The following is a 25,184-nucleotide window of genomic DNA, read 5'->3' as shown; positions in this document are numbered from 1 at the left end:
CCGTACAGCCAAGAAACACCTTCGCAACACCGGACTACACCACCACTACAGCCGTACTGGGTGTTCAGAGGCGAGACCAACGGTATCGGCCTCGACCGGAGTAGTTGCCGGAGAACTGCGCACGCGGCGGCGCGTGGTGTCGGAAACCTATGACCGCGGCGGCGCGTGAGACCTCCGGTGGCAGCTCCGCTCCTTCCGACGGTGTCGCCTCCTCTTTCCGACCAAAGCCCACCACCCACACTCACCGCTCTGATACCATGTAGAACTTTGTAGTGAAGTGTATGTATTGAACTGAATAAATGATAAGCTGTATAGAGAAGCCTATATATACATAGTCTAACAAAAGATAAGCCACTTATTTGAAATTCAAATGGGTAGCTGAGAGCAACCCTCTAACAAACTTCTAACATATATGCAGCCTTTGGCACCAACACGCCTGGGAACCTTCTGACATGATTCGGTTTCTATGAGCCATATTGGCTAGTTGATATCGCAAATGCATGTGTCGTGGTTCATCTTGTTGGAGCATATTAGGTACATTCTACTTCTTTTCCAAATTACCTCACTCTACTAATTTTAGTCAAATTAACAGTCTCTCTCTCTCGCTCGCTATTGTTGTATGTAGTACATTCTTAGGTATTCAGCCAGCCATTGTTTGAAAATTTTAAGAGCTGGCTTGGGAAGAAATTCCCGGAGAGTGGTGTTGTGCACAAAGATTATGATCTAAAGCGGTTATTGTTACCAGGTTTTAAGTTGAATTTACTGAAATTGGTTTTCCAAACTGCTTATGTTGCTACAGTCACTGAAACCGCGGTACTATTCCCCTACTTCAACCAGGTGGTGGGATTTTCAGGAGCAATAACCTTTTGGCTAGTAGTAGTGTATTTCTCAGTGGAAATGTACCTAAAGCGGAAAAGAATAGAATCCTGGACGACCATCAAGATCGTTCTTCGTACATATACCTATATATGTTTGGTTGTCATTGTATTTGCCTTTGTAGGCTCTGTCAGGGTTGATAGTTGCAAGGTTCAGCTAGAGACTCTCCACCACTCCCAGAAGGATGTTATATTGAGTATACTCTGTAAGAGGGTTGGTTGGTTGGTGTCATGTTCTAGTTCAGTCCAATAGCAAATGTAAATACTCTGTTCAAATTTCTTGTGTTTAAGAAAGAATAGGGCATACAAAATGTTGTTAACAACTCTTGCCTAAACAATGTATTTATTGAAAGAAGATATATAAGCAATAATTATTTTCATATTTGGTTGCACAACTAGTAACTCATTGGCAAATTATACCTTGGACAAGGGTTTCTATTGTTAACATATTATGTGTATATATATCAACTATAAGAACTAAGATTTACCATGCAAGTTGGACGCTAGTCAATGGTATAACAATTGCAAATCATTTTCCACCTTGTCTTTATTAAGTACATTTTTTTACACAATTGGTGCAAAACGTTTATTTTTGTCATGGTTGAAAAATCGCTAGGCATATAATAATCATGGGTCATAAAATAATTTGTTTAAAATTTTGAAATAAAATAATTTGTTTTGAAAGCATTTATGTTAAAATATTTAGGATTGAAAAATAAATAAAATTTTCGAGAATATATTTATTAAAATGAGATTGTTTAAAATATCGGGGTGTCACACACCTAGTCTAAATTTCAAAGATCTGTGCCTCGGCCACCTTGGTTGAGGCCACGTCTCAGCCACCATCGCCGAGGCAATGCCTCAACCCCGGTCGGTTTGACTCCGAGTCTAGAAAAAAATAAAATAAATAAAAAAATAGAAATAGAATTAAAAATTATTATTATAATACAAAATTTTTTAAAAAATTCTAGTCGACCTACTTTTTACACTCGTAGTCTGCGGGTAGGGGGCTAGTGATGGGATTTTTAATGAGTATACACTATCATTACTCCCTAGTTGACTCCGCTATGCTCTTAGCTTGGGAGTAGGGGGCTGGTGATAGGATAATTAGATTAGTCATTAGACCCGACCTGAAGCACATTTAATTTAGACTGACCCGAAGCAGTTAAAGTAATCAACACGGTTAGTTAGTAACGGTCAAGAGTGAAGCACGAGAAAGTGTAATGGTTCTTAAAGTTCAATGCACTTAGTAGGACACCGCCTAATCAAAGTTATGTAGGAGAGCGCACAACAATTACTGAGGAGCTCTGACACGGGGGTTGTTACACTTATTAGGAGGCCGTTAGTAGCATTATTGTAGTAATTATCATTGTATAGTGTAAAAGTTGAGTCTCTGACTCTCTGTAACAAGTAGGGGAAAGACGCTCTGGACCTTGTACACTCTACTTAACAATTTCTTTCAAATTATACTCCGGTAACATATTTACCGTCAATCATGTACTATTTTCTTCAACTAGTTTTGTCCCACGAGTTTGTTTTATGAAAATTTTTAACGAAGTAGGAAGCCAGACATGACAAGATAATGTTGGAATGGGAGTGTTATACATATATGTTTTATACTTATCTAATGAAAGAGGTGAATTTTTTGCACTTTTAGTCACATGACTATAGTGGCACTATCAGGATTGATCCACTACTTTCAAATCTTGTAATTTTGGTCCACGGTTATTTGGCTTCAACAACTATTGGTCTCGTTCCTTTTGGAATAACGGGAAGAATCTGTCTAAAATCTCCACCCAAAACTATTGTCTTTCCACCAAATGTCTTTTAAGCACTACCCGGTATGACGAACCTCAATAGATCCCTCATGGTTTTGTCCAAAGCCTCAAAATAGTATGTGTGTGTCATCGGTGCTTCGTCTCATATTATCAATTTGATCCTTATTATAAGCTCAGCAAGGTCACTATCTTGCGATATATTGCACATAGAATCTTCGTTCAAAGAGAGTGGTATAGCAAATCTTGAATGTGTCGTCCTGCCCTCCCGATAATAGCAAAGATGTTATTCCACTCGAAGCAACATTGAGAACAATATCACCGCGGCTCCTTATCTTTGACGATAACATTCTCCACACAAACATCTTGCCCGTTCCTCCGTAACCATACACAAAGAATCAATATCATTCATCACAAGATTATAGACATTCTTTTGCTCGTCTGTCACTTGTGTTACCAACATTTCACGCTCTGTCTTCAATGATTTCTTGTCATACGCCAACTCTTTGGCTATCAACATGTTTTCCATCAAAACCTATGCTGCTTTCGTCTAGAATTGGCATTTCTGGAAAGTCCCCCAGGCTCTTCCCCCACAAAAAGAGCAACTTCTCCAACTCCACCAGAGGCAATTGTTTCTTATCTGAATCCGATAACACCAATTTTTATTAATAGTATAGATTAATTAATATGCATATTAGTTTGGGTGAGAAAGTTGAAGAGGAGGATTTTACTTTCATTAATAGTATAGATATAGATTGGTGTAAAATCAATATTCGAATTATTATTATTGGTGTAAATAATAATTAATAAATCATTATTTCCTTATAAAATTACATAATAATTAATAAATCATTATTTCCTTATGAAATTACGTTATTAAGATGAATTTCCAAAAAAAAAAAATACTAATTAATAGATATAAGTTAATTTTCATATAACATTTTGTTAACAATTAAACTTTATTAATTCTTTTACCAATAAATTAATTAATTAATATTAAGAAAACCAATCAACCGTCTGTATATCTTCCTCTAAAGCTAGGTACGTAGTCTCAAGTTCTTGGTGAGTCTTAATACCTCGAAATTTGTCCACTGACATGAAGAATTAATAGTTGCTCCGACAACTAATGGTCTTGTTGCTTTCGAATAACAGGTAGGATCTGTCTAAAATGGCCACCCAAAACTACTGTCTTTCCACCAAAAGTTTTTTCAACACTACCCAGTATGGTGAACCTCAATAGATCCCTCTTAGTTTTGTCCAAAGACTCAAAGCAGTGTTTGTGCGTAAAAATTCTTTTGCTCGTCGGTCAATTGTGTTACCAATGTTTCATGCTCTGTCTTCACCGATTCCTTGTCATACGCCAACTCTTATCGGCTATCAACATGTTTTCACTCAAACCCATGCTAGTTTCGTTTAGAATTAACATTTCTGGAAAGTCATTCAGGCTCTTCCCCACAAAGATAGCAAATCCTCCATCTCCACCAAAGCAAACTATTTTTTATCTGAATCGATGACATCAACTCTTAAAAGGAAAAAATAAAATGAAACAAAAAATAACAAATTAGTTTTTTTTTTTTAACGTAAGAAGCTTGTTTATTAACGGCAAACAGCCCTAGGGGAGGCAAAACCTCCAAGATCATACAATAAAGCCAATTTAGCCTTTTTCCGGCAAAGAATTAGCGGAAGTAAAAAAGCCTAGGGAAAGAAACACTTAGACCCGCTGTTGCAAGACCATCCGCCACCTGGTTGGCCTCGCGATAAACATGTCTGATTGTAGAACCCCATGAACTCAGACAAGAGCGAATGAAGAGCACCGCATGTTCGATTCGTCATGAATCCTGGAAATCTCGGACCCCGACAAAGTAGCAAGGGCTAGAGAATCCACCTCCACCACGGACGGAATTTTGGCAAAAGCGGTACACCAGTAGAAAGCACGCTGAAGAGGTAAAGCTTCGGATTCCAAAGTCGACGAGGCCTCCATACGAAAGAAAAGCCCCGCTATAAGGCTCCCGCAAGAGTCCCGCAAGCAAGTTCCTCCCGCAGCCCCAGCGGCTCCAAAAGCCGCATCCGTGTTAAGCTTGAGTCTGCCAGCTGGCGGGGTTAGCTATTTAACTCAGACTGTGATCTTCCTTGGTGACGGTTGAAATCGTAGCAGCAACCCAGATGACAGCAGTAGATCATCAGCTGGACCTGTGCGACGAACCTGCCGAGTAAGAGCAATCAGCAGCATCTCTTGCTTGATTTGACCCATCAAACGCAAGGCTGTCGCAGCTCCTTCACCATAAACGCCCTGGTTGTAAGAGCACCAGAGACACCATAAAACAATGCTTGGCAGCAACTTGGCACACCAATTGATCGCTGAACCCGGAGGAGAGAGCAGCCACCAGGCGTGGCATTCTGAGCGAATAGAAGAAGCAGCAGTCGTCACTCCAAAGAGACCCCGAAAGTGGCACCAAACCTGGCCAGACACCCGACACTGATATAGACAATGTTCCATATCCGCAGAGGCATGATTACACTGTGGACAAACCGACGACAAACATATCCCAAAACGCTGCAAAACATCTGGGAATGGCAGAAAATTCCGAAGCAGTTTCCACATAAACACATAAATTTTCGACGGGATTCCATTACCCCAAATACAGTCTGACGAGAGGCTTTTGGCTGACTTGGAACGCAACTCCTCATGTGCCGATGATAGGGTGAAGTCTCCATAGGAATCAGGCATCCAAACTGGAGTGCCAGAATCAGATTGCGTGTTGTCTTCTACAAAATCCCGAAGGTGTTGCATTCGACGCCAGGTGATCGATGCTGCGCGCCGATCAAACTGATAGAGGGAGTGCATAAAATCACTCCACAGAGATCCACCCCTCATGAATCCAAAGAGAAGCTTGGCAGAGAAGGCCTGCTGCACCGTCTCCAGCGATTGAATCCCGAGCCCTCCTTCATCTGTTAGGTAGCAGATCTTCCGCCAAACCGCCCAATGGCGTTTCGGTTTTCCCTCCTCAAATCCCCATAGAAAATTGGCGAACCTGGATTCCAAATCTTTAATTGTTTGCCGCGGGAGAGGGATTGAAGCTGCAATAAAGAGGGGTATTGTGTTTAAGACGTGGCGGATCAAAATCAACCTTCTTCCCGATGAAAGAAGATTGTGCTGCCAACTGATTAATCTTTTGTCAATTCTTTCCAGTAGGTGGTGATGATAAATAGGACTATTCTTGCCCTTAAACATACTCACACCTAGGTAACAAAAAGGCAACGCCAATTTTTGCATGCCCAAAATGCGCGCCATTTCCAGAGCTCTACCGTGTGTGCAACTCGAAGAAGTCACAAAGAAGCTTTTATTGTAATTAATCTTTTGGCCAGAGCCTTCCTGGTATTTAATCAAGATTTCGGCCAAAGCTCTCAACGACCCCGAAGAGCCATTCACAAATATCACAATGTCATCCGCGAATGCCAAGTGAGTGATGATCGGGCAGTTCGGGGCTGTGGAATAAGGCGAGAGAAGACCGACACCCATCTTCAGAATGAGAGACCGCGACAGAGCATCAGAGGCCAAAATGAAAAGTAACGGGGACAGCGGATCACCTTGTTTGACACCTCTTGAAAGCCGAAAGAAACCACAACTTACACCATTAATGAGCACCGAGAGGCAAGTTGCCGTCAAGTTTTGCATGATCATATTTGCAAATAAATCCAGGAAACCAAACTTCCTAATTACCTCTCGAAGGAACAGCCAGGACACCCTATCAAAAGCCTTCATCATGTCAAGCTTGATGGCTGTAACAACCCAAAATTTCATTTTATAAATCCGGTATTAAGAAATTCCAAAATAGCCATTTTCACTCCATTAAAAATTTTTGCGATCAATTGGTGTTTGAATAAAATATTTTCGTCACATTTTAAATTAATTCGACACCAAAAATGGATTCTATTCGAAAATTCCTAAGTTTTCGGGTACTTCGCGTACCAAGATTTAAATCGAAAAATTTATCTGAGTGAGACCGGGAGAATTCAAAAAGATTTTAAACAAGTGTTCATCCAAATAGATTTTTGAGAAAATTCATTTTCAACCCCAAAGTATTTAAAGTTAGCATTTCTAGCCTTGGTCCATGATACAAGGTGAACCATTCCACTCCAAAAGACTTTGCTGAAAAACACATTTTATGCAAGTTTTTACCATTTTGCCCTCAACCAATCATTGACCTTCTACCTAGGGTTTTGAACCCTATATAAACTCCACTATTCCATTGTGATTCCCTGATCTCCTTCTTTGCCTCTCCACACACTTTGTCTGCCAAGAGAAAGGGAAAAAACAACATCACAGTAAGCTCATTTCCTTCTTCAATCTTAGCCTTCATTTCTCTTCAAGTTCCTTTTGATCTTTGAGGTTCTAGGCTAAGGTTGTATGGTGTTGAGTTTGTCTCATATATGGATTAGGAATATGAGTTTGTCTCATACTAGGAGTAGGAGTGAAACGGGTAGACCCAGTGTACAGGGATTATATGCCTATAAATATATTGGTTGTATCCCTAAGGGGTGGTGTCACCACTATCACCATCACTATGAATAAGAGTATTGTTTCACTCCCGTGGATGTAGGCACTTTGCCGAACCACGTAAATCTTGTCTTCTTTACCTTTTTTGCCATTGTTAATATTTTTCTTGTTCTTGTTAATCTCAACAAATTGGTATCAGAGTATAGTTGAGATGACTAGTTCAAGTACAAAATTCGAGGTATCAAAGTTTGTTGGTATAGGGAATTTTGGGTTATGGCGGTCTAGGGTAAAGGATTTGTTGGCATATCAGGGCCTTCTGAAAACCTTGAGGGCTGAAAAGCCAGCTAATCTGAAAGAGACTGATTGGAAGGAGTTAAAGAAGCAGGAAGCTACGGACGTGGTACATGCTGATGACTCTTATTATAGTGAAGGTGATGTTCCAGCGGTAACTAGTAGCAAGTTCGAACATTGTTTGGACTTGTTGGGCGTTTCTAGATGCTAGATGAGAAGGTGGTGAGGGGCGCTGTAGTGTTGGGCAGCGCGGATACCAGGAGGGGTCGTGGGCCTGGTATCTGATTGCTATAATCTGCAAGTGCACAGAGTCAATCACAGTATAAATTCCTGGAGTATTCCAGGGTCGATCCCACGAAGAACACTATTAACTGTTATCTTAAATAATCAATTTGTTGATTAGGGAAAACACAAATAATTAGAATTAATATAATTAAAAAGAATATTTATGAAATTAAAGCAAAGAAAATTCCAATTGAGAGAAGACTAGGGATTTGGGGTTCACCTATTAGATAATTAACTAACTCCTAAGTATTGATTCTTATGACTATAGTGATGATTGCTTCAAATATATCATAATACTCCGTCGAGCTACTAGGTTGTATCCAATCAACTGTGATCATCCGTCGATATCTCACCAACATTAATTAAACCCATTAAGCAACAATCAAATATTACCACAAATACCTAAAGCTATGTCTAGTTTAGGTCAATTGTGTTTATCTTACGAGTTCTAGGTTCATAATTCACCTGTCAGTTCTTCTTATGAACCCTGATGTTAGAATTATGCAGTGGCCAGTCACACAATTCCCAATTAAAATACATAAAATAAATATAATCAAATTCAATTATTAAATTGAAATTGGAAGAATTAACACATGAAAAATAGTCAATTAATCTAATTTAGGCTAATCCAAATCCCTAATTTAATGTTCTAGCCAAGAATCATAATTAAATGTATGGAGAGTGCAAGGAACATCATTCTGAAAATTTAAACAAATTAAAGTAGGGAAGAAAAATAATTCAAGCCTAAGAAGATGATTGATGAGGCTCCGCGGCCGACGTCGTCGCTGCTCCCAACTTCCGTACTCTCCTCTATTCTTTTTCTTCGTCTTTTTCCGTATCTCTGTTCTGCCGTCTCCTCCCGATAAAACAAAAATAACCCCCAACTTAATATATAATCCCTTTCTCTTCTCTTTTTGCTGCGCCAATCCACAAGAAAAAGCAAAAACAAAATTAATATAAAAATAACCTAATATAAAATTAAAGTAAAGACAATTATTATTATAACCTAATAACATAAGTTAATTAAACTTAAGTATTAAAGCACTACATTCAAAAAAAAAAAAAAGTATTAAAGCACTATTTAAAAATTGAAGATATAAAACTATTAAGTAAATTTAATACTTTAGATAAAATAAAACTCTTATTAATATAATAATAAAAATGCAACATTAGACTAATATTTATTAAAACTCATCTAAACTAGTAACATATAACTAAATATCATATTTATAATATAATTAACCCTAAAACTTAATTTATTTATGCAACTCACTAACTAAAATTACTCTAAATAATGCCTATAAATTAAGCTTATCAGTATCGGTATGGGCCAGTATGGCACTGGTATGGGTCGGGCTTGTCATGAGTCACGGCTGGTATGGGTTGGGCTTGTCATAAGACATGGACCTGGTATGGGCCAGGCTTGGCATGAGTCACAGCTGGCGGATTGCTTGGGACGAAGCAGCTCGTGAACATGCACAGGGAAACGTTTGATGCTAACTGCCCGTTCAGCTGACCTCCTGCATCTGGCCCATACCAGGTCCATGTCCCCTCTTGGTATCCACGCTGCCCCAACACAACAGCGCCCCTGCAAAGTCACACTAAACTCGTGTTCCTTACCCAATGCTCCACTAACCAGCAATTGCCGCTGGTCAGCAACACGCACCACGCAGCATCAAACGTTTCCCCGTGCATGTTCACGAACTGCTTCGTCCCAAGCAATCCGCTACACTAGCCGTGACTCATGCCAAGCCCGGCTCATACCAGCCGTGACTCATGCCAAGCCCGACTCATACCAGCAATGACTCACGCCAAGCCCGGCCATACCAGATCCATATCTCCTCCTGGTATCCACGCTGCCCCTAACACAACAGCACCCCTGCAAAGTTACACTGAACCCGTGTGCCTTGCCTAATGTGTAACACTCGAAATTTTGAAACTTATATAATAAAGGTAAATTCTCATTAAATCTCAAAACATAATAAAAGAGTACGGGGTGCTAGGCCACACCTAAGCTGGAGAACTCAGGTGCACAGGCTCACTAACTAAAATCCTTAACAATATCAATACATAAGTATGGCACGCAGGCCGAAAGGGAAACTATCTACTCTACGCTTCGGATCTCTAGCGCGCTCCAGTGTCTACTCGTCAGTGCCTGAAAGCCAAATATATCTGTTCAGCGAGAGATGCTGGTAACCCACTCCAACGCGTTGAAATACAATACATATAGGCATACATATAGATATAAGAAAAACCATTTTGAAGCATGAAGATATATCCTGAGAGACTCCAGCTTTAAAAACAGGGAATAGACTCGACGGACAGAGATAAGCACAGTCAACAGTCATAACCAAGCATATACAATTCACTAGCATAGGGAACAGACTCGACAGGTAGAGATAAGCACAGCCAATAGTCATAACCAAGCATATACAGTTTACTAGCATGTATCCTATGGTCACGCTTTCATACGTTCATAACATCAAACCATCCATATCTCATCACATAGCACACTTTGATGGCGCCACAGGACCAATCGCATGCCCATACATGAGGGTCAGCGCATATAGCTCTGACACGGCCCCGCAGCACCCTGCCTCGTATCGCAACACGAAGGGGTCGATCGCAACCGACCGATGAACCGCAACTCATCATAATGTTTGATCGCAACCAAACAGTGAAGCGCAGCCCAAGAGTAGTCATCTAACCGCAGCCAGGAATATGAACCGCAGCTCATGTAAAACGTTTGATCGCAACCAAACGGTGGACCGCAGCCCGAGAGTGTAAATCTGACCGCAACCAGCTTCTGAACCGCAGCTCAGGAATAACCAATTTGATCGCAACCAAATTGGGGTATCATGCACACGTAACGTATAACGAGTACATGCAACCCACATTGACACATTGGGAAGGGGGGGGGGGGGGGGAATCGTATAATGAAACCTATGCGTGATCATTCACATACTAGGAATAATCCTAAGGGGTTCATACTTCTTTCACCTAGGTCAACGGGATACCAATTCTACTAGCATGCAATATATAAGACTCGTTTATCCTACGAACGGTACCCGAAACATCAAACCAGACATAGGCACGATAGACGGAGTCCGTTGGGACACCACGGGGGTCCGGGGAACATCAAACGGGGAAGCCGGGATCCCGAGGTGGGATTATTTCCAGCGGGTAGCCGGTGGGTGAAGGGTCACCCGCCGGCGACAAGTCTTCGGGCAGCGGGTGCCCGGCGGGCAGTCGCCTGCCCGCCCGCTGCCCGCTGCCGGCGACGTCAATTCTGGCCGCGGGTTGGTGGCGGGTCCCCTACCCCCCACTGACTCTCTTTCACAATAAACGCCCCGGGATCCATTGTGGAACCCGAAACCATGCTTAGACACTTTTAAACGCAATCGATGACACCACGTAGACAATTAACGGATTAAAAGCGAGAAACGTACGGCACGTACCCTATCATGCTTCCTAAATACAATTAACGCCCAAACATACGAATTCCCACCCAATATATCAAGAATAACACCACACGAGTTTCACGATACATCCTAGGGATCTAATTATATTTAAATCATCAAGAACGTAATTCATCCTTTAACATCAAGAACCAATACAATTCATCAAGAATATCACATAATCATCAAGAATCCGAATTCCTCAAGAATATCACACAATCATCAAGAAACCCTTATCATCATCAATATTATCAAGATAAAACCATATCACCAATTATCAAGATCACATCATCAATATCATCAACAATTCATCAAGACACAAGAATATAGGGGGATGCCTAAGATGGAGATCATAGCTAAGAAAATAGGTTTTGTTGAGACATGGGTTACCTCTTTAGCCTTAATTGATTTCCTTGGCTATGAAGGGTCTTTCTCTAAGTCTTTCTTCTTTCTTGATTTCTCCTAGGGGAATTTTTGGAACTCCTTGTGTGGTGAGAGATTATTGTGGTGGGGGTTCTAGGTGCCTCCTATGTCCCCTATTTATATATCTAAGAGCCCTAATTAGGGCCCAATACTATAGGCTTGCTAACTCTATTCCTTTTAGGACTAGGGGTTGGGTTTAGAGATGAGGGCCCACGGACTATGGTGGGCCTTTTCCTAATTAATTATTGTAATTTAATTCTTTCTTTGGATAATTGGTTAAATGATTAATTGGTTTTATGGGTCGTAACACGGGGTGTTACATAATGCTCCACTAACCAGCTATCGCCACTAGTTAGCAACACGCACAATGCAGCATCAAACATTCCCAGTGCATGTTCACGAACCGCTTCATCCTGAAGCGTCCGTCCATACCAACCGTGACTCATGCCAAGGCAGCCAAGCCCGACCCATAACAGTGTCATACTGGCCCATACCGATACCATATAAGCGCATACCGATACCAATTTGTTGAGATTAACCGGAACAAGAAACAATAATAATGGCATAAAAGGGTAAAGGAGACAAGATTTACGTGGTTCGGCAAAGTGCCTACATCCACGGGAGTGAAATAATACTCTTATTCATAGTGATGGTGATAGTGGTGACACAACCCCTTAGGGATACAACCAATATATTTATAGGCATCTAATCCCTATACAATGGGTCTACCCGTTTCACTCCTACTTCTAATATGAGACAAACTCATATTCCTAATCCATATATGAGACAAACTCAACAATGTGATATATTATTCTTTGATGTATTGAGAAGTAGTAGAATTGTTGCGTGCAAGAGATTGATGCATGAGAGATATATTTATGTATTATCTATATCGGTGAGGTTTTGGAGGATACCGTTTGGACTATGTCCTCTCGGAAGATATTTATGGACATTGCGGTCCCAGTATATGTAACGGCGTATTCCCACGTTACGAGGTTGGAAACTTCCAGCCAGGCTTGGAATCCTGGTTAGGGGGTGTGCACACTAATAGTTCGATACCTGGTTCCACAGAGTTTGAACCACGAGATTGGTTCCGTAGACGGTAGGAGATATTGGGTAGGATTTATGCCGTTCCCGATGGGGTAATTCACGCTTCGGTGAAACCCTAAGCCGTCTACGAGTATAGAGAAAGAAGAGAGTCAATAGAGACTCAAGAGAAAGAAAGAGAGTCAAAAGAGACTCAAGAGAAAGAAAGAGAGTCAAAAGAGACTCAAGAGAAAGAAAGAGAGTCAAGAGAGACTCAAGAAAGTAAGAAAGAGACCTCCACAGAAAGTACTTTATTTTTATAAAGAGCGTATGAGTATTTATATATATATTATTGCACGAGATTGCATATGAGTATGATCATAGTATGTCATGAGATTACATATTAGTATGTTTATAGCATTGCACGAGATTGCATATAAGTATGAGTATATTATTGCACGATATTGCATATGAGTATGAGTATATAGTTGCACGAGATTACATATGAGTATGAGTATATAGTTGCACGAGATTGCATATAAGTATTAGTATATTATTGCACGAGATTGCACATGAGTATGAGTATATAGTTGCACGAGATTGCATATGAGTATGAGTATATAGTTGCACGAGATTGCATATGAGTATGAGTATATAGTTGCAAGAGATTGCATATGAGTATGAGTATATAGTTGCACGAGATTGCATATAAGTATGAGTATATTATTGCACGAGATTGCACATGAGTATGAGTATATTGTTGCACGAGATTGCATATGAGTATGAGTATATTATTGCACGAGATTGCATATGAGTATGAGTATATAGTTGCACGAGATTGCATATGAGTATGAGTAATTGAGTATATAGTTGCACGATATTGCATATGAGTATGATTATAGCATTGCACAAGATTGTATCTGAGTAAAGTATCACATGAGAGTACATAATGAGAATGTTGATTTATAATCGTGTTGTTGTATTAGAAGTCTTGTTTATCGAATTATGAGATGAGAATATGAAAGCATGAGAATACCTGTTATATGGTTTATTAGCATGATCCTATCTGTAAGCATGATTTGCTTTTTAAGTTACTTGAGAAGTTTATATGCTGAAGAATTTAAGTGAACAGTCTTTTATATATATATATATATATATATATATATATATATATATATATATATATATATATATATATATATATATATATATGAGCATGCCAGCTGATATAATAGGGTGCAAGCATCTAGAAAGTATGTGATAGACCTAAAGATGATTTGAGATGAGTTTATTGCTTATAAAGAAATCAATGTTTTCAAAATATATGCTAGAATGCTTTACAGGGTTGAGTATGGTTATACTTAGTTTCGTGCTAACGGGTGTTTCCTATTTGTCTATGTGTTGCTTGCAAAACCACTTTCAGGTGGGCCCAGCAATGAGAAGAGATCGAGTTAGATTAGTTTCTTAGTTTGAGATGTCTAAACCCTAGTCTTATTGATGATCATGTTATGGATTTTAGACTTATTTTGACTCTATGTTTTTGAGGATGATGTAGACTATTGGGGTGACGTTTTCCCCCCTTATGTTTCCAGTATTTATTTGGATGCTCGATTTTTATCTTATTTATAGTTTTACCCCTTAGCCTGTGCAATCACCACGGGGTGGTGGTTGTGGCGGTGACACTCCCACTAGTTATCTTTTTAGTATTTTATTTCCGTTGCTTAGTGATGTAAATGACTGTTTAGAGTTGTAATTAAGAGTTAGAAAAGTGGGGTGTTACAATGACGACATTAGAGCCCCGGCAGTTTTTATCTAGAAACTGAAGCAGCTCGAAAGCAAGGAGAATGTTATCATGGATGCTTCGCCCCGCCACAAAGCTTGCTTGTTCCCTGGAAATCAACTTTGGCAGCATCGGGTTCAACATGGAGGCAAGAACTCTCGTAAACACTTTACTAATAAAGGTGCATAAACAAATAGGCCGATAAGCTGCAAAGGAATCTGGGTTGGAGTTTTTCGGGATTAGCACAATTTGTGCACTCGCCATAGCCTGTGGTACCGGGACCCCCACCATAAAATCATGAACCGCACTAAAGACATCATCTTCAACCACGTCCCAGCAATGATGGAAAAAAGCTCCAGAGTACCCATCAAGCCCTGCCGCACTGTGTGGGTCGAGCTTCCAAACCGCGCCCTTCACCTCCTCACGCGTGAGAGGCGTTAGAAGAGCAGAAGAATCATGAGGGCTCAAGGTTTGAGTCAAATGAGCAAGAAGGCCATTCATATTAGGGCAGTCTTCAGCAGAAAAGAGCCCCGAATAGAAACTGACTGCCTCCTCTTTAATTTCAGCCTGCGTTGTTAAAATTCTGCCCTCCGCATTTTTTACGGCCGAGATCCGCTGTCGCCGGTGTCTCTCTTTCACGATAGAGTGGAAGTAATGCGTATTGGCATCTCCTTCCTTAAGCCATTTGATCCGGGCCTTTTGCTTCCAGAAGCACTCTTCTTGCTTAAGGGCAAGAAGAAGATCAACTTGCAAAGTAGACTGGTTTTCCCCTGATGGATTATCCGAGGGAGAAACTTCTGCATCAGTAACTCGTGACTCCAGATCTTTTATACGGTCAAAGACATTGCCAAAGGTATCCCTATTCCAGACTTTCAGAGTTGCTTTAAGACGCTTTAATTTGAATGCCAGCTCACGCATACCCCCACCTCCCGCTGGCAAGGCCCAACTCTGACGAACCATATCCATGAACCCAGGGTGCGAGAACCACATTCGTTGAAACCGGAACTGCTTAGGACTAGACAAAGTTCCATTTATTCCTGTTAGCAAGATGGGCGCATGATCTGAAGTAGACCGCGCAAGAACAGAGATTCGCACCTCTGTGAACAAATCCCAACATGCCGCGTTCATGAGATATCTGTCCAATCTTTTCCATACCGGTCCCGTATGTCGAGTCCCGTGCCAGGTATACTGATTGCCAAGTACAGGCAGGTCAATTAAATTGTTGTCAAGAATAAATCGCGAAAAATCTGCAATGTTGCTAGTGGCTGGTATTGCATCGCCTCTGTACTCAGATATAGATGAGATGACATTGAAATCACCCCCCAAGAGAACTGGTATAGGTCCCTCTAAAATAGTCGTGAGTTGTGCCCATAATTACGACCTCTCCGCTCTTGTGTGTTTACCGTAGACTCCCGCAAAGTTGAAGGTCAGTTGCCAAGGAACAAATTTAACATTACAGAAGATAAACTGCTCTGAATCAATCAACACTTCCACCTCATAGTCTGCATTCCAAAATAACCAAATTTTTTACGCTTCGGAGGCAAAGCCATCCGAGAAGCCGAATTCCATAGCCATCTGTAGAAGTCTATCCCGAGCTAGCATAGGCTCGATTATTGAAGCAAAACCAATGTGCTCACGTCGAAGAAGCCTTTTGAGTCTACGCCGTGAGGATAGTAGACCCCTGACATTTCAGGTAAGCATAATCATTTTAGACGGTGGGAGAACGAAACTCTAGCGATTTTTCCAACCGCTAGGCGAGTCGTAACTGCCGGGACTTGGGCGGAGTAGTCCTTTCTAGGTCGGTTTTTTTTCTTGGTTACTGTAACAAAATTATCCTGCTTTGTTCCTCCCAGCTTGAGGGCAAAGAGTTTACTGGCATCCTTCCAAGAGTCTAACAGCGTAGGGGTGTAAGCCTGAGCATTTTGAAGATCATCCCCTTCCGACAAATGTCCTGGCTGGGAGTCAGATTGGGCGCGTTGGACTCCTTGATCATCAATTAAAGTTACACCTAGGGATGCATTCGTCTCTGGCACAATCAAAGGAGATGCCGAGTTCTCCGATTCCGGCTGGTGATCTTTGTTTTGGTCCTCTTCAGGAACAATTTCAAGGTTGGGTATTTGACGCCATCTTTTCCCGGGGGGGGGGGGGGGGGGGGGGGTACTATGATCGATTGTCGAGGAGGGTGTTGTATCTGATCTGTTGTAGCCTCTCTTCTTAAATCCTGAAGTTTATCTGCTTGCACTGTACATTCTATCTTTTGATGACCAAACTTCCGGCATCCCATGCAGTATGGTGGAATGAACTCATATGTCACTTTCTGGGTAAATCCGCCAAATGATCCATTGTTTATCCAGATTTGATCCGTTAGGGCAGCGCTGACATCCAGCTCAACGCAAACTCGGGCGACGGAAGGCCGATTGTGGGAAAGGGTCGAGCTGTCTACCTTCAGCGGAGAGCCGATGAGATTTGCAATGGAGTAGATCGCTCGTTTATCCTGTAAATGAGCCGGCAGACCTTCAAAGGCGATCCACACCGGCACTATGGGCGACTCAATATCAGGTCGAAAATCATGTGACCATCGGAACACACGCATAAGGGCTCCTTTAATGGACCATGTCTTTCTAAGCCAGCATCTCTGAAAGTCAGCTTCATGATTAAAATTCATCAGGATGTGTCGTTGATCTAGAAGTCCCAGTGAGAATGCCCCACCGAACCCTATTTGATCGAATGTCTTTCTAATGTCGGCTATTGGCGGTCGATTTGTCGCAAATTTTCCAACGAGAGCAAAGCGGAACTTCTGCGCAAAGAGGTTTACATTGTCGTCCGAGAAGGACACTGCCGGGATCCCTTTGAATCTCTCAGGGGGACGGAGCGGGGAGGGTGCAGCAGCGGTCGAAAAAATGTCTGCAAAGGATCGAAGAGGGGGCGCGACGGCCCCCGGCGGAGCCGTCATCTGTTACGCAAATCCCAGAGGCGAAGCAGCAAATGCGGAGCTTTTCGTAACTGCCGTACCCTTTGTTCCACTTTGAAAAACCATGAGGAATCTATTAATACCAACTTGTGCAATTAATATATAGATTAATTAATTTCGGTGTAACCAGAGTTACTGATAAATGAGAATATAGATTTTTTTGTAGTTTACAAAGATGTTTTTAATTTTAAATACTTTGTAGGGAAAAATTGCACTTTTCGTCCCTAAGTTATATGGTAATTGTAGAATTCGTCTCTAAGTGTTGGTGATGTTCACTTTTCATCCCTAAGTAACTAAGTTATCATTGGCATTGCATTTTTCGTCCTTGAGTTATAAGGTAATTGTAAAATTCTTCCCTAAGTGTTGATCATATTCACTTTTTGTCCCTAAGTTATCATTGACGTTGCACTTTTCGTCTCTGAATTATATTAAAATTGCAAATTTCGTCCCTAATCACTACTACATAAATTGTATACTACGTCACTTAACAAACATCGATTTTTTAAATAACCGCCGTCTAATATATTGTGTTATACTACGTCACTTAATAGAAGCCAGTTGTTTAAATAAATGTCGTATATACCTTAATTAATTTTAAATTGACTAAAGTGTCATCCCGCACCATGAATCTTTCATGATTATTCATGCCGCACCATGATCTTTAATAAGTGATATTTAGAGCCATAAATCATAAATTTCTTTTCATCTAGAACTTTTTACATGTTACCGATAATAATATTGCTGGAATAAAGTAAACATTACTGGCAACTGATAAAACTGCGATTATTATTCTAAAATTCTCTTTAAAAACCGTATGATGAGTCCAGTCAGAGAACAAGCAGGAGGAATATTAATGCTTAAGTGACAAAATTAACAATGCACATTACCACACTCCAAATTTGGATAACTTGACTCTTCTGGCAAAACTCCATTCTTGGCCAAATATTCCCAAAGGCAGGAATCCATAAAACTTCAAGAGGAAAACTTGAGACAGTTATCACAAGGACTAGGACCATTTCTGCAGGAACTACGGTTAATCAACTCTCCAAAGTGTCCGACCAATGCACATCTACGGCATTCATCCTGCAAGGTTGTACACGAGTCAGAAAGCTCAGTATGAGAAAAGTGTGCGCTTTCAGAGACCAAAAAAAGAAAAGATGAAAACCTCGAATGTAAACGAGATTAGTTTATTTATGAGAGGAATAGGATAAAGGCACCTTTAGTTCACAGTACTTCTGCATTTTCCGAGCTTGCTCCATGGCCAACTTCAAGCTTTCCTTTTTGTATCCTTGTCCACTTCTTAACATGCACACCACTCGACTGAAATCCTTCTTCTGATATAAAACAACACATGTGGCAGGGAGGTTATCTCTCCCAGCCCTTCCTGCTTCCTGATAATAACTTTCTATTGATTTGGACAATGTATTGTGAACAACGAACCGCTGGAATATATAAAATTGAACTATTATGTCGCATATCAGAAGAAAATAACATCTTACTATCTTACTATCAGAACATTATAGGTACTAGAAAACACTAAAATCTAGTTTCATTTTAGTTGCTGTTAGAATCTTATGCGTGCATGTAACAAGACAGAATATTATAGTAAGTAGAGAATCAGAATGGAGGGACTCACAACATCAGGTTTATCTATTCCCATCCCAAAAGCAATAGTGGCACACACAACATCAATTTCTCCAGAGTGCCACTTCCTTTGAGCTGTAACCCTCTGACGTGCTGACAGTCCAGCATGATAATATGCTGTTTTAATCTTATATTTGTCATTCAAAAATTTTGAGACATCCACACACTCACTTTTTGAAAGACAGTAAACAATTCCAGAAAGATTCTTGAATCTTTTGACCAATAGTTCTCCAAGCTGCTTGAGTGGCTCCTTACTCTTCGCAATCACCTCATATTTTAAATTTGATCTATCAAAACTTGTCTCAAGGACAAGAGCATGGGGAATATTTAAGGCACTCAAGACATCCTGCAGAAATTAATCATCAGTAAAAGTTCAAGAGATCCTGTCATCAATAAAATTCATAACGAATTTGTGTCCTTACATCACGCACTGTGCGGGTTGCTGTAGCAGTTAATGCCATCACTGGAACACGTGGGAAGTTTCGCTTGAGGCAACCTAAAACTCTATAATCTGGCCGGAAATCATGTCCCCATTGGCTGAAAAACAGAGCAAAGAAAACAAGGGTTGATCAAACCGGTCCAATAAAGCTAATGAGAGTAGTCAATGCCTGTTTACTTCCTGAAGATATTCTTACTATAGTTCTTCAAGTATTAGATTTTTGGGAATTGTGAGGTTATAGTGAAATTGAAACCTGGGATGAAATACAAGACTATCCAAACAATTGAATAGAGAAAAGCATTCATATGAACAGAAAAGATGAAATAGTATTTGAGTGAAATTGAAAACAGTTTTTCAATTAATATACAGAAACTCATATATGCTCACATGATTTAAAACAAAAATATCAGCCTGCTGCACTTGTGCACAACTGCACATAGCAAAGTATCGTTCTAGTTTCTTGATTTTCTCAGTACCAAGAGCATTCTAATAAATTGTCCCTCATCTCATTTCGGTTGAATTATATATGCCCACTACAAGATTTTTACAGAAGTGTTGAAAAGTATTGTTTTAGTTTCTCGGTTTCCTCAATACCAAGTGCATTCAAATGATTTATCACTCATTTCATTCAACTTGAATTATATAAGCCACTATAATATATATATATATATATATATATATATATATATATATATATATATTTAGTAGAATAAACTACAAGGGGGCAATACCTTACACAATGGGCTTCATCAACAACAAACCCAGCTAATTGCCCCTGTAATTTGTGTACAATAAAAAAATTATTTTAAAAAAATGATGAAAACATCATCGTGGGTTCTGGATTTGACAAGAGTATCAAATTCAAATTTCGCATTCATCAATGGACAATGAATTTAGCAATTACCTTTCTATAGAGAGAATTTAGCACCTCTTGAAATGGTAGGTTTCCTGCTATCCTCTCAGGAGTTACATACAGGAGTTTACATGAGGGTTTATCCTTCCTGGATTTTTTTTTTAATTAAAAAATCAGAGTTAAAAGTTAAACAGCTTATATTCTGTCCAATTAATATCAAGACTTGAAAGAACTATGGAAAGACACTTTATAAGAAGCAATGTTAACTACAATGCCACACCAGGGAGCTGCACCCAAACATTTATAGAAAGTTCAAAGTGAGTTTTATACCTAAAAAGTAGTGAAAAAAATTATAGAAGTGTCATGAGGTGAGTACTTCAACAATATTTCTTCACACTTACTGGCTACATAGGCATCTGAAAGACGATTCACAAGGTGAACCAATGTGACAAGAAAGAAGAAAAAATGGAGTTACTTGTTGAGAAGTTTGGGCTGATAGCCCACTAATATTAGCTCTGAGTGTACTCACTTACTCTCAGTCTCTGAGATAAGGTAGAAATAGTTCTAGGAAAGGAAATGAGTTGTGTGGAAATTTTGTGCAGAAAAATATGGAGTAATTGATTATCCACTTAGCAATACTGATAATGTGTACAGTTCTTTCCTCCTTTTTTTTTTTTCTCTCCTTTGTCTTCATTCTTTTTTTTTTTTTTTTTTTTTACGAAAATCATTTCCCAAGTTTCTAGTGGAAATTGCAATAAAATAAATAAAAAAGTAGAAACAGTGGAACTGAAGATCACATAAATTTTAAAACATAGTGCATTTTCATTTCAAACCAGCCTCTTGGCCAAACATTTCTGTCAGCTTGTTTTTCTCTACCATAACAGTCTGGTACTCCCATATTCTGCCCTTGCTTTAAGTCTCCACAAATAAGTTTCTTAATTTTAACATAACTAATTACATGGAAACCTCAGAAACATGGCATTCAATTTTAAAGGAAATTTGAAGCATCTCGAAATTAGTTAAGGCAGGTTTGGGGAGGGGGAAAGGAGTATCTAAACCTTGCCTTAATTCTTGCAATACAGCAGCCGATTGTGAAGAACTTTGCTGAGAATTCAAAAAGGTCGCTGGTATTCCAAACTTTTGAGTTAATGTGATTATCTGGTCTTGAATGAGAGACAGTAGTGGTGACACTACAACTGTAACACCAGGTTGCAGAATTGCAGGAAGCTGCACAGTAGGAAAAAGAAAACCATAAGACTCAACTGATACTAACACCAAACAATACTTCGACAAAAATGGTACATTAAAGACTCAACAATTCTGTTCTAATTGTAGACTGTTCAATGATATTATTGTTTGATATAACAACATTTGGAAAGTTTAAATAGCATGCATTTGCAACTTTTGAGGGCTAGAGTTAAAAAAAAAAAAAAAAAAAAAAAAAAAAAAAAAAAAAAAAAACATCAAGGCAGATGATACTTTTATTCCCAGTTGATCTGCTAATTTAAAAATCATGACAAACAAATAAAATAAAATCAACTGTACAATAAAGAAATGATACCTGGTAGCACAGACTTTTACCACCTCCAGTTGGCATAAGAACAAAGCAATCACGCTTTTGCAGAGAAGCTTGACAAGCTTGATGTTGCAAAGGTCTGAAACTTTGGTTTCCAAATACCACCACATTTGCCAACTCAATGTCATCCAACCGCTGCAGCTCTTCATATGTTAGAGTTGCATCTTCACTCTTTGAAGCCCTGGAGGGCCTCATTTTACTGGATAGAGGTGAAACTGAACCTTGAGTCACCGTGCTTGCACATTCCTTCCAAAACAGGCACAAAAGAGGAGGAATGCTTCAGTATGCATGAAACAGTTTATTTAAGACCTAACAGGTGGATAGATAGATGATCTACAAAGTCATGTCTAGCACAACTTGTGGATGACATTGAGTTCAAGATGAGTAATACCCCAAGTATAAACAATCAACTGAATCAAGTGCAGTATTATCACAACAAGAATGCAGGTAACCATATTATAAAGGTCAATATTGGATTTTTTACAAACAGCAAGTAAAAAAAGCTACTACCGTAGATCGTGGAGGATGTCTATGTGAACTTGAAGTGACACCTTCATCACTCCTATCACGGCCAAATGCAGAGGATGAAGGCCGGGTATTCATGCCAAATGCAGGAGTAAGTGGGGTATTGCTCTTGCTAGGTTTTCCAAAATCCATATCTTCACTGTCACTGGAAGAATCCAACAGAACCGGATTCATTCTCCCTTTACCCTCTGGTGAATCCTCTAAAATGTAGCTAGGCGTATTTCCATCATTTTCAGCTTCATAATTCTTATCCAATATTTCGGCCAAAGTCCCACAAGCCTCCAATTCAACGGCTTGCTCCCAATCCTCCGTGTCCTCAAGTGAATCGGCCAACGCCGTAAGAAAATCGTCCCCGAAGTGTTCCACGGTTATGAATTCCTTTCCATCCTCACCTTCACAAACAGAGTTTTATATACTTAAACCCTTCTCAAATTGAAAAAAAAATAATAATAATAATAATAATACAGATAATTTCTTTGAAAAGCAAGGAGGTTTAAATTCTATTAAAGCTATACACTCTAGGGTTTACCGTAGAGTTGAATTAGGCCATCCAAACACTTTCTGGCGGAGTCTTCATCGAATCCGAACTCAAGAGCTAAGCTTATCAGCCTTGCTTTCTCCACCTCCATATCCGGGCCCTCATGGGGTTCCGGTTCCGGTTCCGGTACCGGATCGTTGATTTCGGCTTTCCGGGTCCGTCTCCGCAGTGGCTGACGCCGAGCATTTTCCCGCGCTTTCATTTTCTTCGCTCCCCCCGCCAAAAACCCACTTTGCATGAAATGATGAAAGAGAACTTTATGGAACAACTGCTTCAACGTCAACGACGTCGTTTCGTGTATGGGCCATACGCCACATTGGGCTAATCCGGCCGTGGCCTTTATTGATTTCTACCTCAATCTCGGCAAATTATGTTGTGCAAATGTGTGCACCATGCAAAAACGGCATCGTTTTACTTTTAAAAAAAAATCATTTTTGATTGTCGTTAGTTACGTAAACATATATTCATAATTTTATAATTTCACATTTTGAATGATAGTTATGAAGTTATGGATGTGTAGTTATGCATGCAATTATGAATGTATAGTTATGAAGTTATGGATGTGTAGTTATGCATGCAATTCTGAATGTATAGTTATGAAGTTATGGATGTGTAGTTATGCATGCAATTCTGAATATATAGTTATGAAGTTATAGATGTGTAATTATGGATGTGTAGTGTGAGCATATAGCCATTAACGTGCAATCCAACTATTAGCTTAAGCTTTTAGTTGAGATGGAGCACATACTTCAGTTTGGTATCAGAGTCAAATCAAAGGTCATGGGTTCAAATCTCAACGCTTACGGTTTACCGGTCTATCCAATTACCAGCTAATTCTGAATGTAAAACGACGTTGTTTTGCAACCGTGTGCACCATGCAGGTACACACGGTTGCACAGCATAACGACTCCTCAATCTCCCCGGCCATATTTTGCTTCAGTTGTAATACAGTGGACCATGGTCCATAGTGCTATGTGGATCATGATTGTCAAAGGAAACTGTAGTAAAATTAAAATGATACTTTAGTGTTATTAGTATGAAACTAGTGTGTGTGAAAAATGAAACTAAAAAACAGTGCTCATTCAACAACGTATTGTCAAATGAAACTGTAGTATAATTAAAATGATACTTTAATGTTGTTAAAATGAAACTAGTGTGTGTGGAAAATGAAACAAAAATTCAGAACCATACAATAACATATATTGTCAAATGAGCGTGGAGTGTAATTAAAACAATACTTTAGCATTATTATATCCACATCTACAATCTACATCTACAATTCTAATAAGAGCCAATAATGTTAGGCCCTTAACTGGAACAAAAAAAATGTCGGTCCTTTTGTTTCTTAAAATGAATGATTCATATTATACTATTGTTTCTTAAAATGAATGGTTCATATTATTTTTGTTTTAGTATTTTTTATTGATTTTCCTTATTTACCCTCTATTATATTATTTTCTTTCCTTAAATAACTTAAATTCCGTTAGCATAAACTTTAGTAACGGAATATTCCGTTAAGTATTTATTATTTTAACTTACACATTAATTTCTATAAGAAAAGTCTTAGTTTCGAACCACATCCCAATTAGAGTTGGCATAATTGTTAAACATATACTACGAATATGTTAAAATATATTTAAAATATATATAATATAAAATTTAACATAAATGTTGTTCAAATATTTAGTCTGACTAAATACATAACATTCAAAGTTAAGCATCAAAGATTATAAATCAAGAACTTTAAAAATCATTTGATCAGAAAAAAAAAATTAATATTCTTTTAATTATTTAGATCAGAAAAAAACGTAATATTTCAATTATACTTTTGCATTAATATTTTTTGTATGTATTTTAAAAAAAAAAATCAATGATTGCATTATTGTTGATGAAAAGTATATACGCCACTTTATTACTCTTATTAAACTAAATAAAGTAGTAGCTACAACAAAAAATAATAATGTATTATGCATTTAATTAATTTAGAATTAGGTGTCTATAATGTCTTTATTTAAAAAAAAAATTATTCATTATAAAAATTTAAAAATAGATATAATTTCATTAGTTATATTATCTATATTTTTTACAATTCAAAGATTCATTACCTTCAAATTTATCAATTTATTATATTCACTGCATCGTCCATTGTCTTCTTTTTACATTATCTTGTAATTAAATATCAAAGTTATAATACAAAATACATTATATATATTTATTTACCAAGTAT

At 39.0% G+C, this 25,184-nt stretch overlaps 1 protein-coding gene and 1 long non-coding RNA gene across 2 annotated transcripts; one reads left to right on the top strand and one right to left on the bottom strand.

Moving 5' to 3' along the window:
* Positions 1-416: 416 nt before the first annotated feature.
* On the top strand, positions 417-18,484 carry LOC109147008. The gene is made up of 3 exons (XR_002048540.1): positions 417-534; positions 637-702; positions 18,473-18,484. It is a non-coding gene; the product is annotated as an uncharacterized LOC109147008 (long non-coding RNA).
* LOC109147007 (ATP-dependent DNA helicase Q-like 1) lies at positions 18,148-23,225 on the bottom strand. The gene is made up of 10 exons (XM_019294650.1): positions 22,949-23,225; positions 22,405-22,811; positions 21,880-22,140; positions 21,382-21,545; positions 20,370-20,466; positions 20,197-20,240; positions 19,449-19,563; positions 19,019-19,372; positions 18,600-18,824; positions 18,148-18,465 (listed from the first exon to the last, which is right to left on the bottom strand). Exons 1-10 carry the CDS (start codon positions 23,193-23,195, stop codon positions 18,355-18,357), a joined length of 2,025 nt encoding a protein of 674 aa, XP_019150195.1. The 5' UTR covers positions 23,196-23,225; the 3' UTR covers positions 18,148-18,354.
* Between the last annotated feature and the right edge of the window lie 1,959 nt (positions 23,226-25,184).

The sequence above is a fragment of the Ipomoea nil genome, unplaced genomic scaffold, assembly GCF_001879475.1.
Source record: "Ipomoea nil cultivar Tokyo-kokei standard unplaced genomic scaffold, Asagao_1.1 scaffold1971, whole genome shotgun sequence".
In the NCBI taxonomy this organism is placed as follows: Eukaryota; Viridiplantae; Streptophyta; class Magnoliopsida; order Solanales; family Convolvulaceae; genus Ipomoea; species Ipomoea nil.
The sequence above is the reverse complement of the archived record's forward strand: the minus strand, read 5'-3'. Positions and strand labels throughout refer to the sequence as shown.

Bases quoted from the DNA above. Each gene is read 5' to 3' on its own strand.
- LOC109147007 (XM_019294650.1), bottom strand. From the start codon at position 23,195: ATGCAAAGTGGGTTTTTGGCGGGGGGAGCGAAGAAAATGAAAGCGCGG. The intron at 21,546-21,879 runs GTATCATTTCTT...CCTACTGTGCAG, and splicing joins GTAAAAGTCTGTGCTACCAG to CTTCCTGCAATTCTGCAACC. The intron at 19,373-19,448 runs GTAAGGACACAA...TAATTTCTGCAG, and splicing joins CAACCCGCACAGTGCGTGAT to GATGTCTTGAGTGCCTTAAA.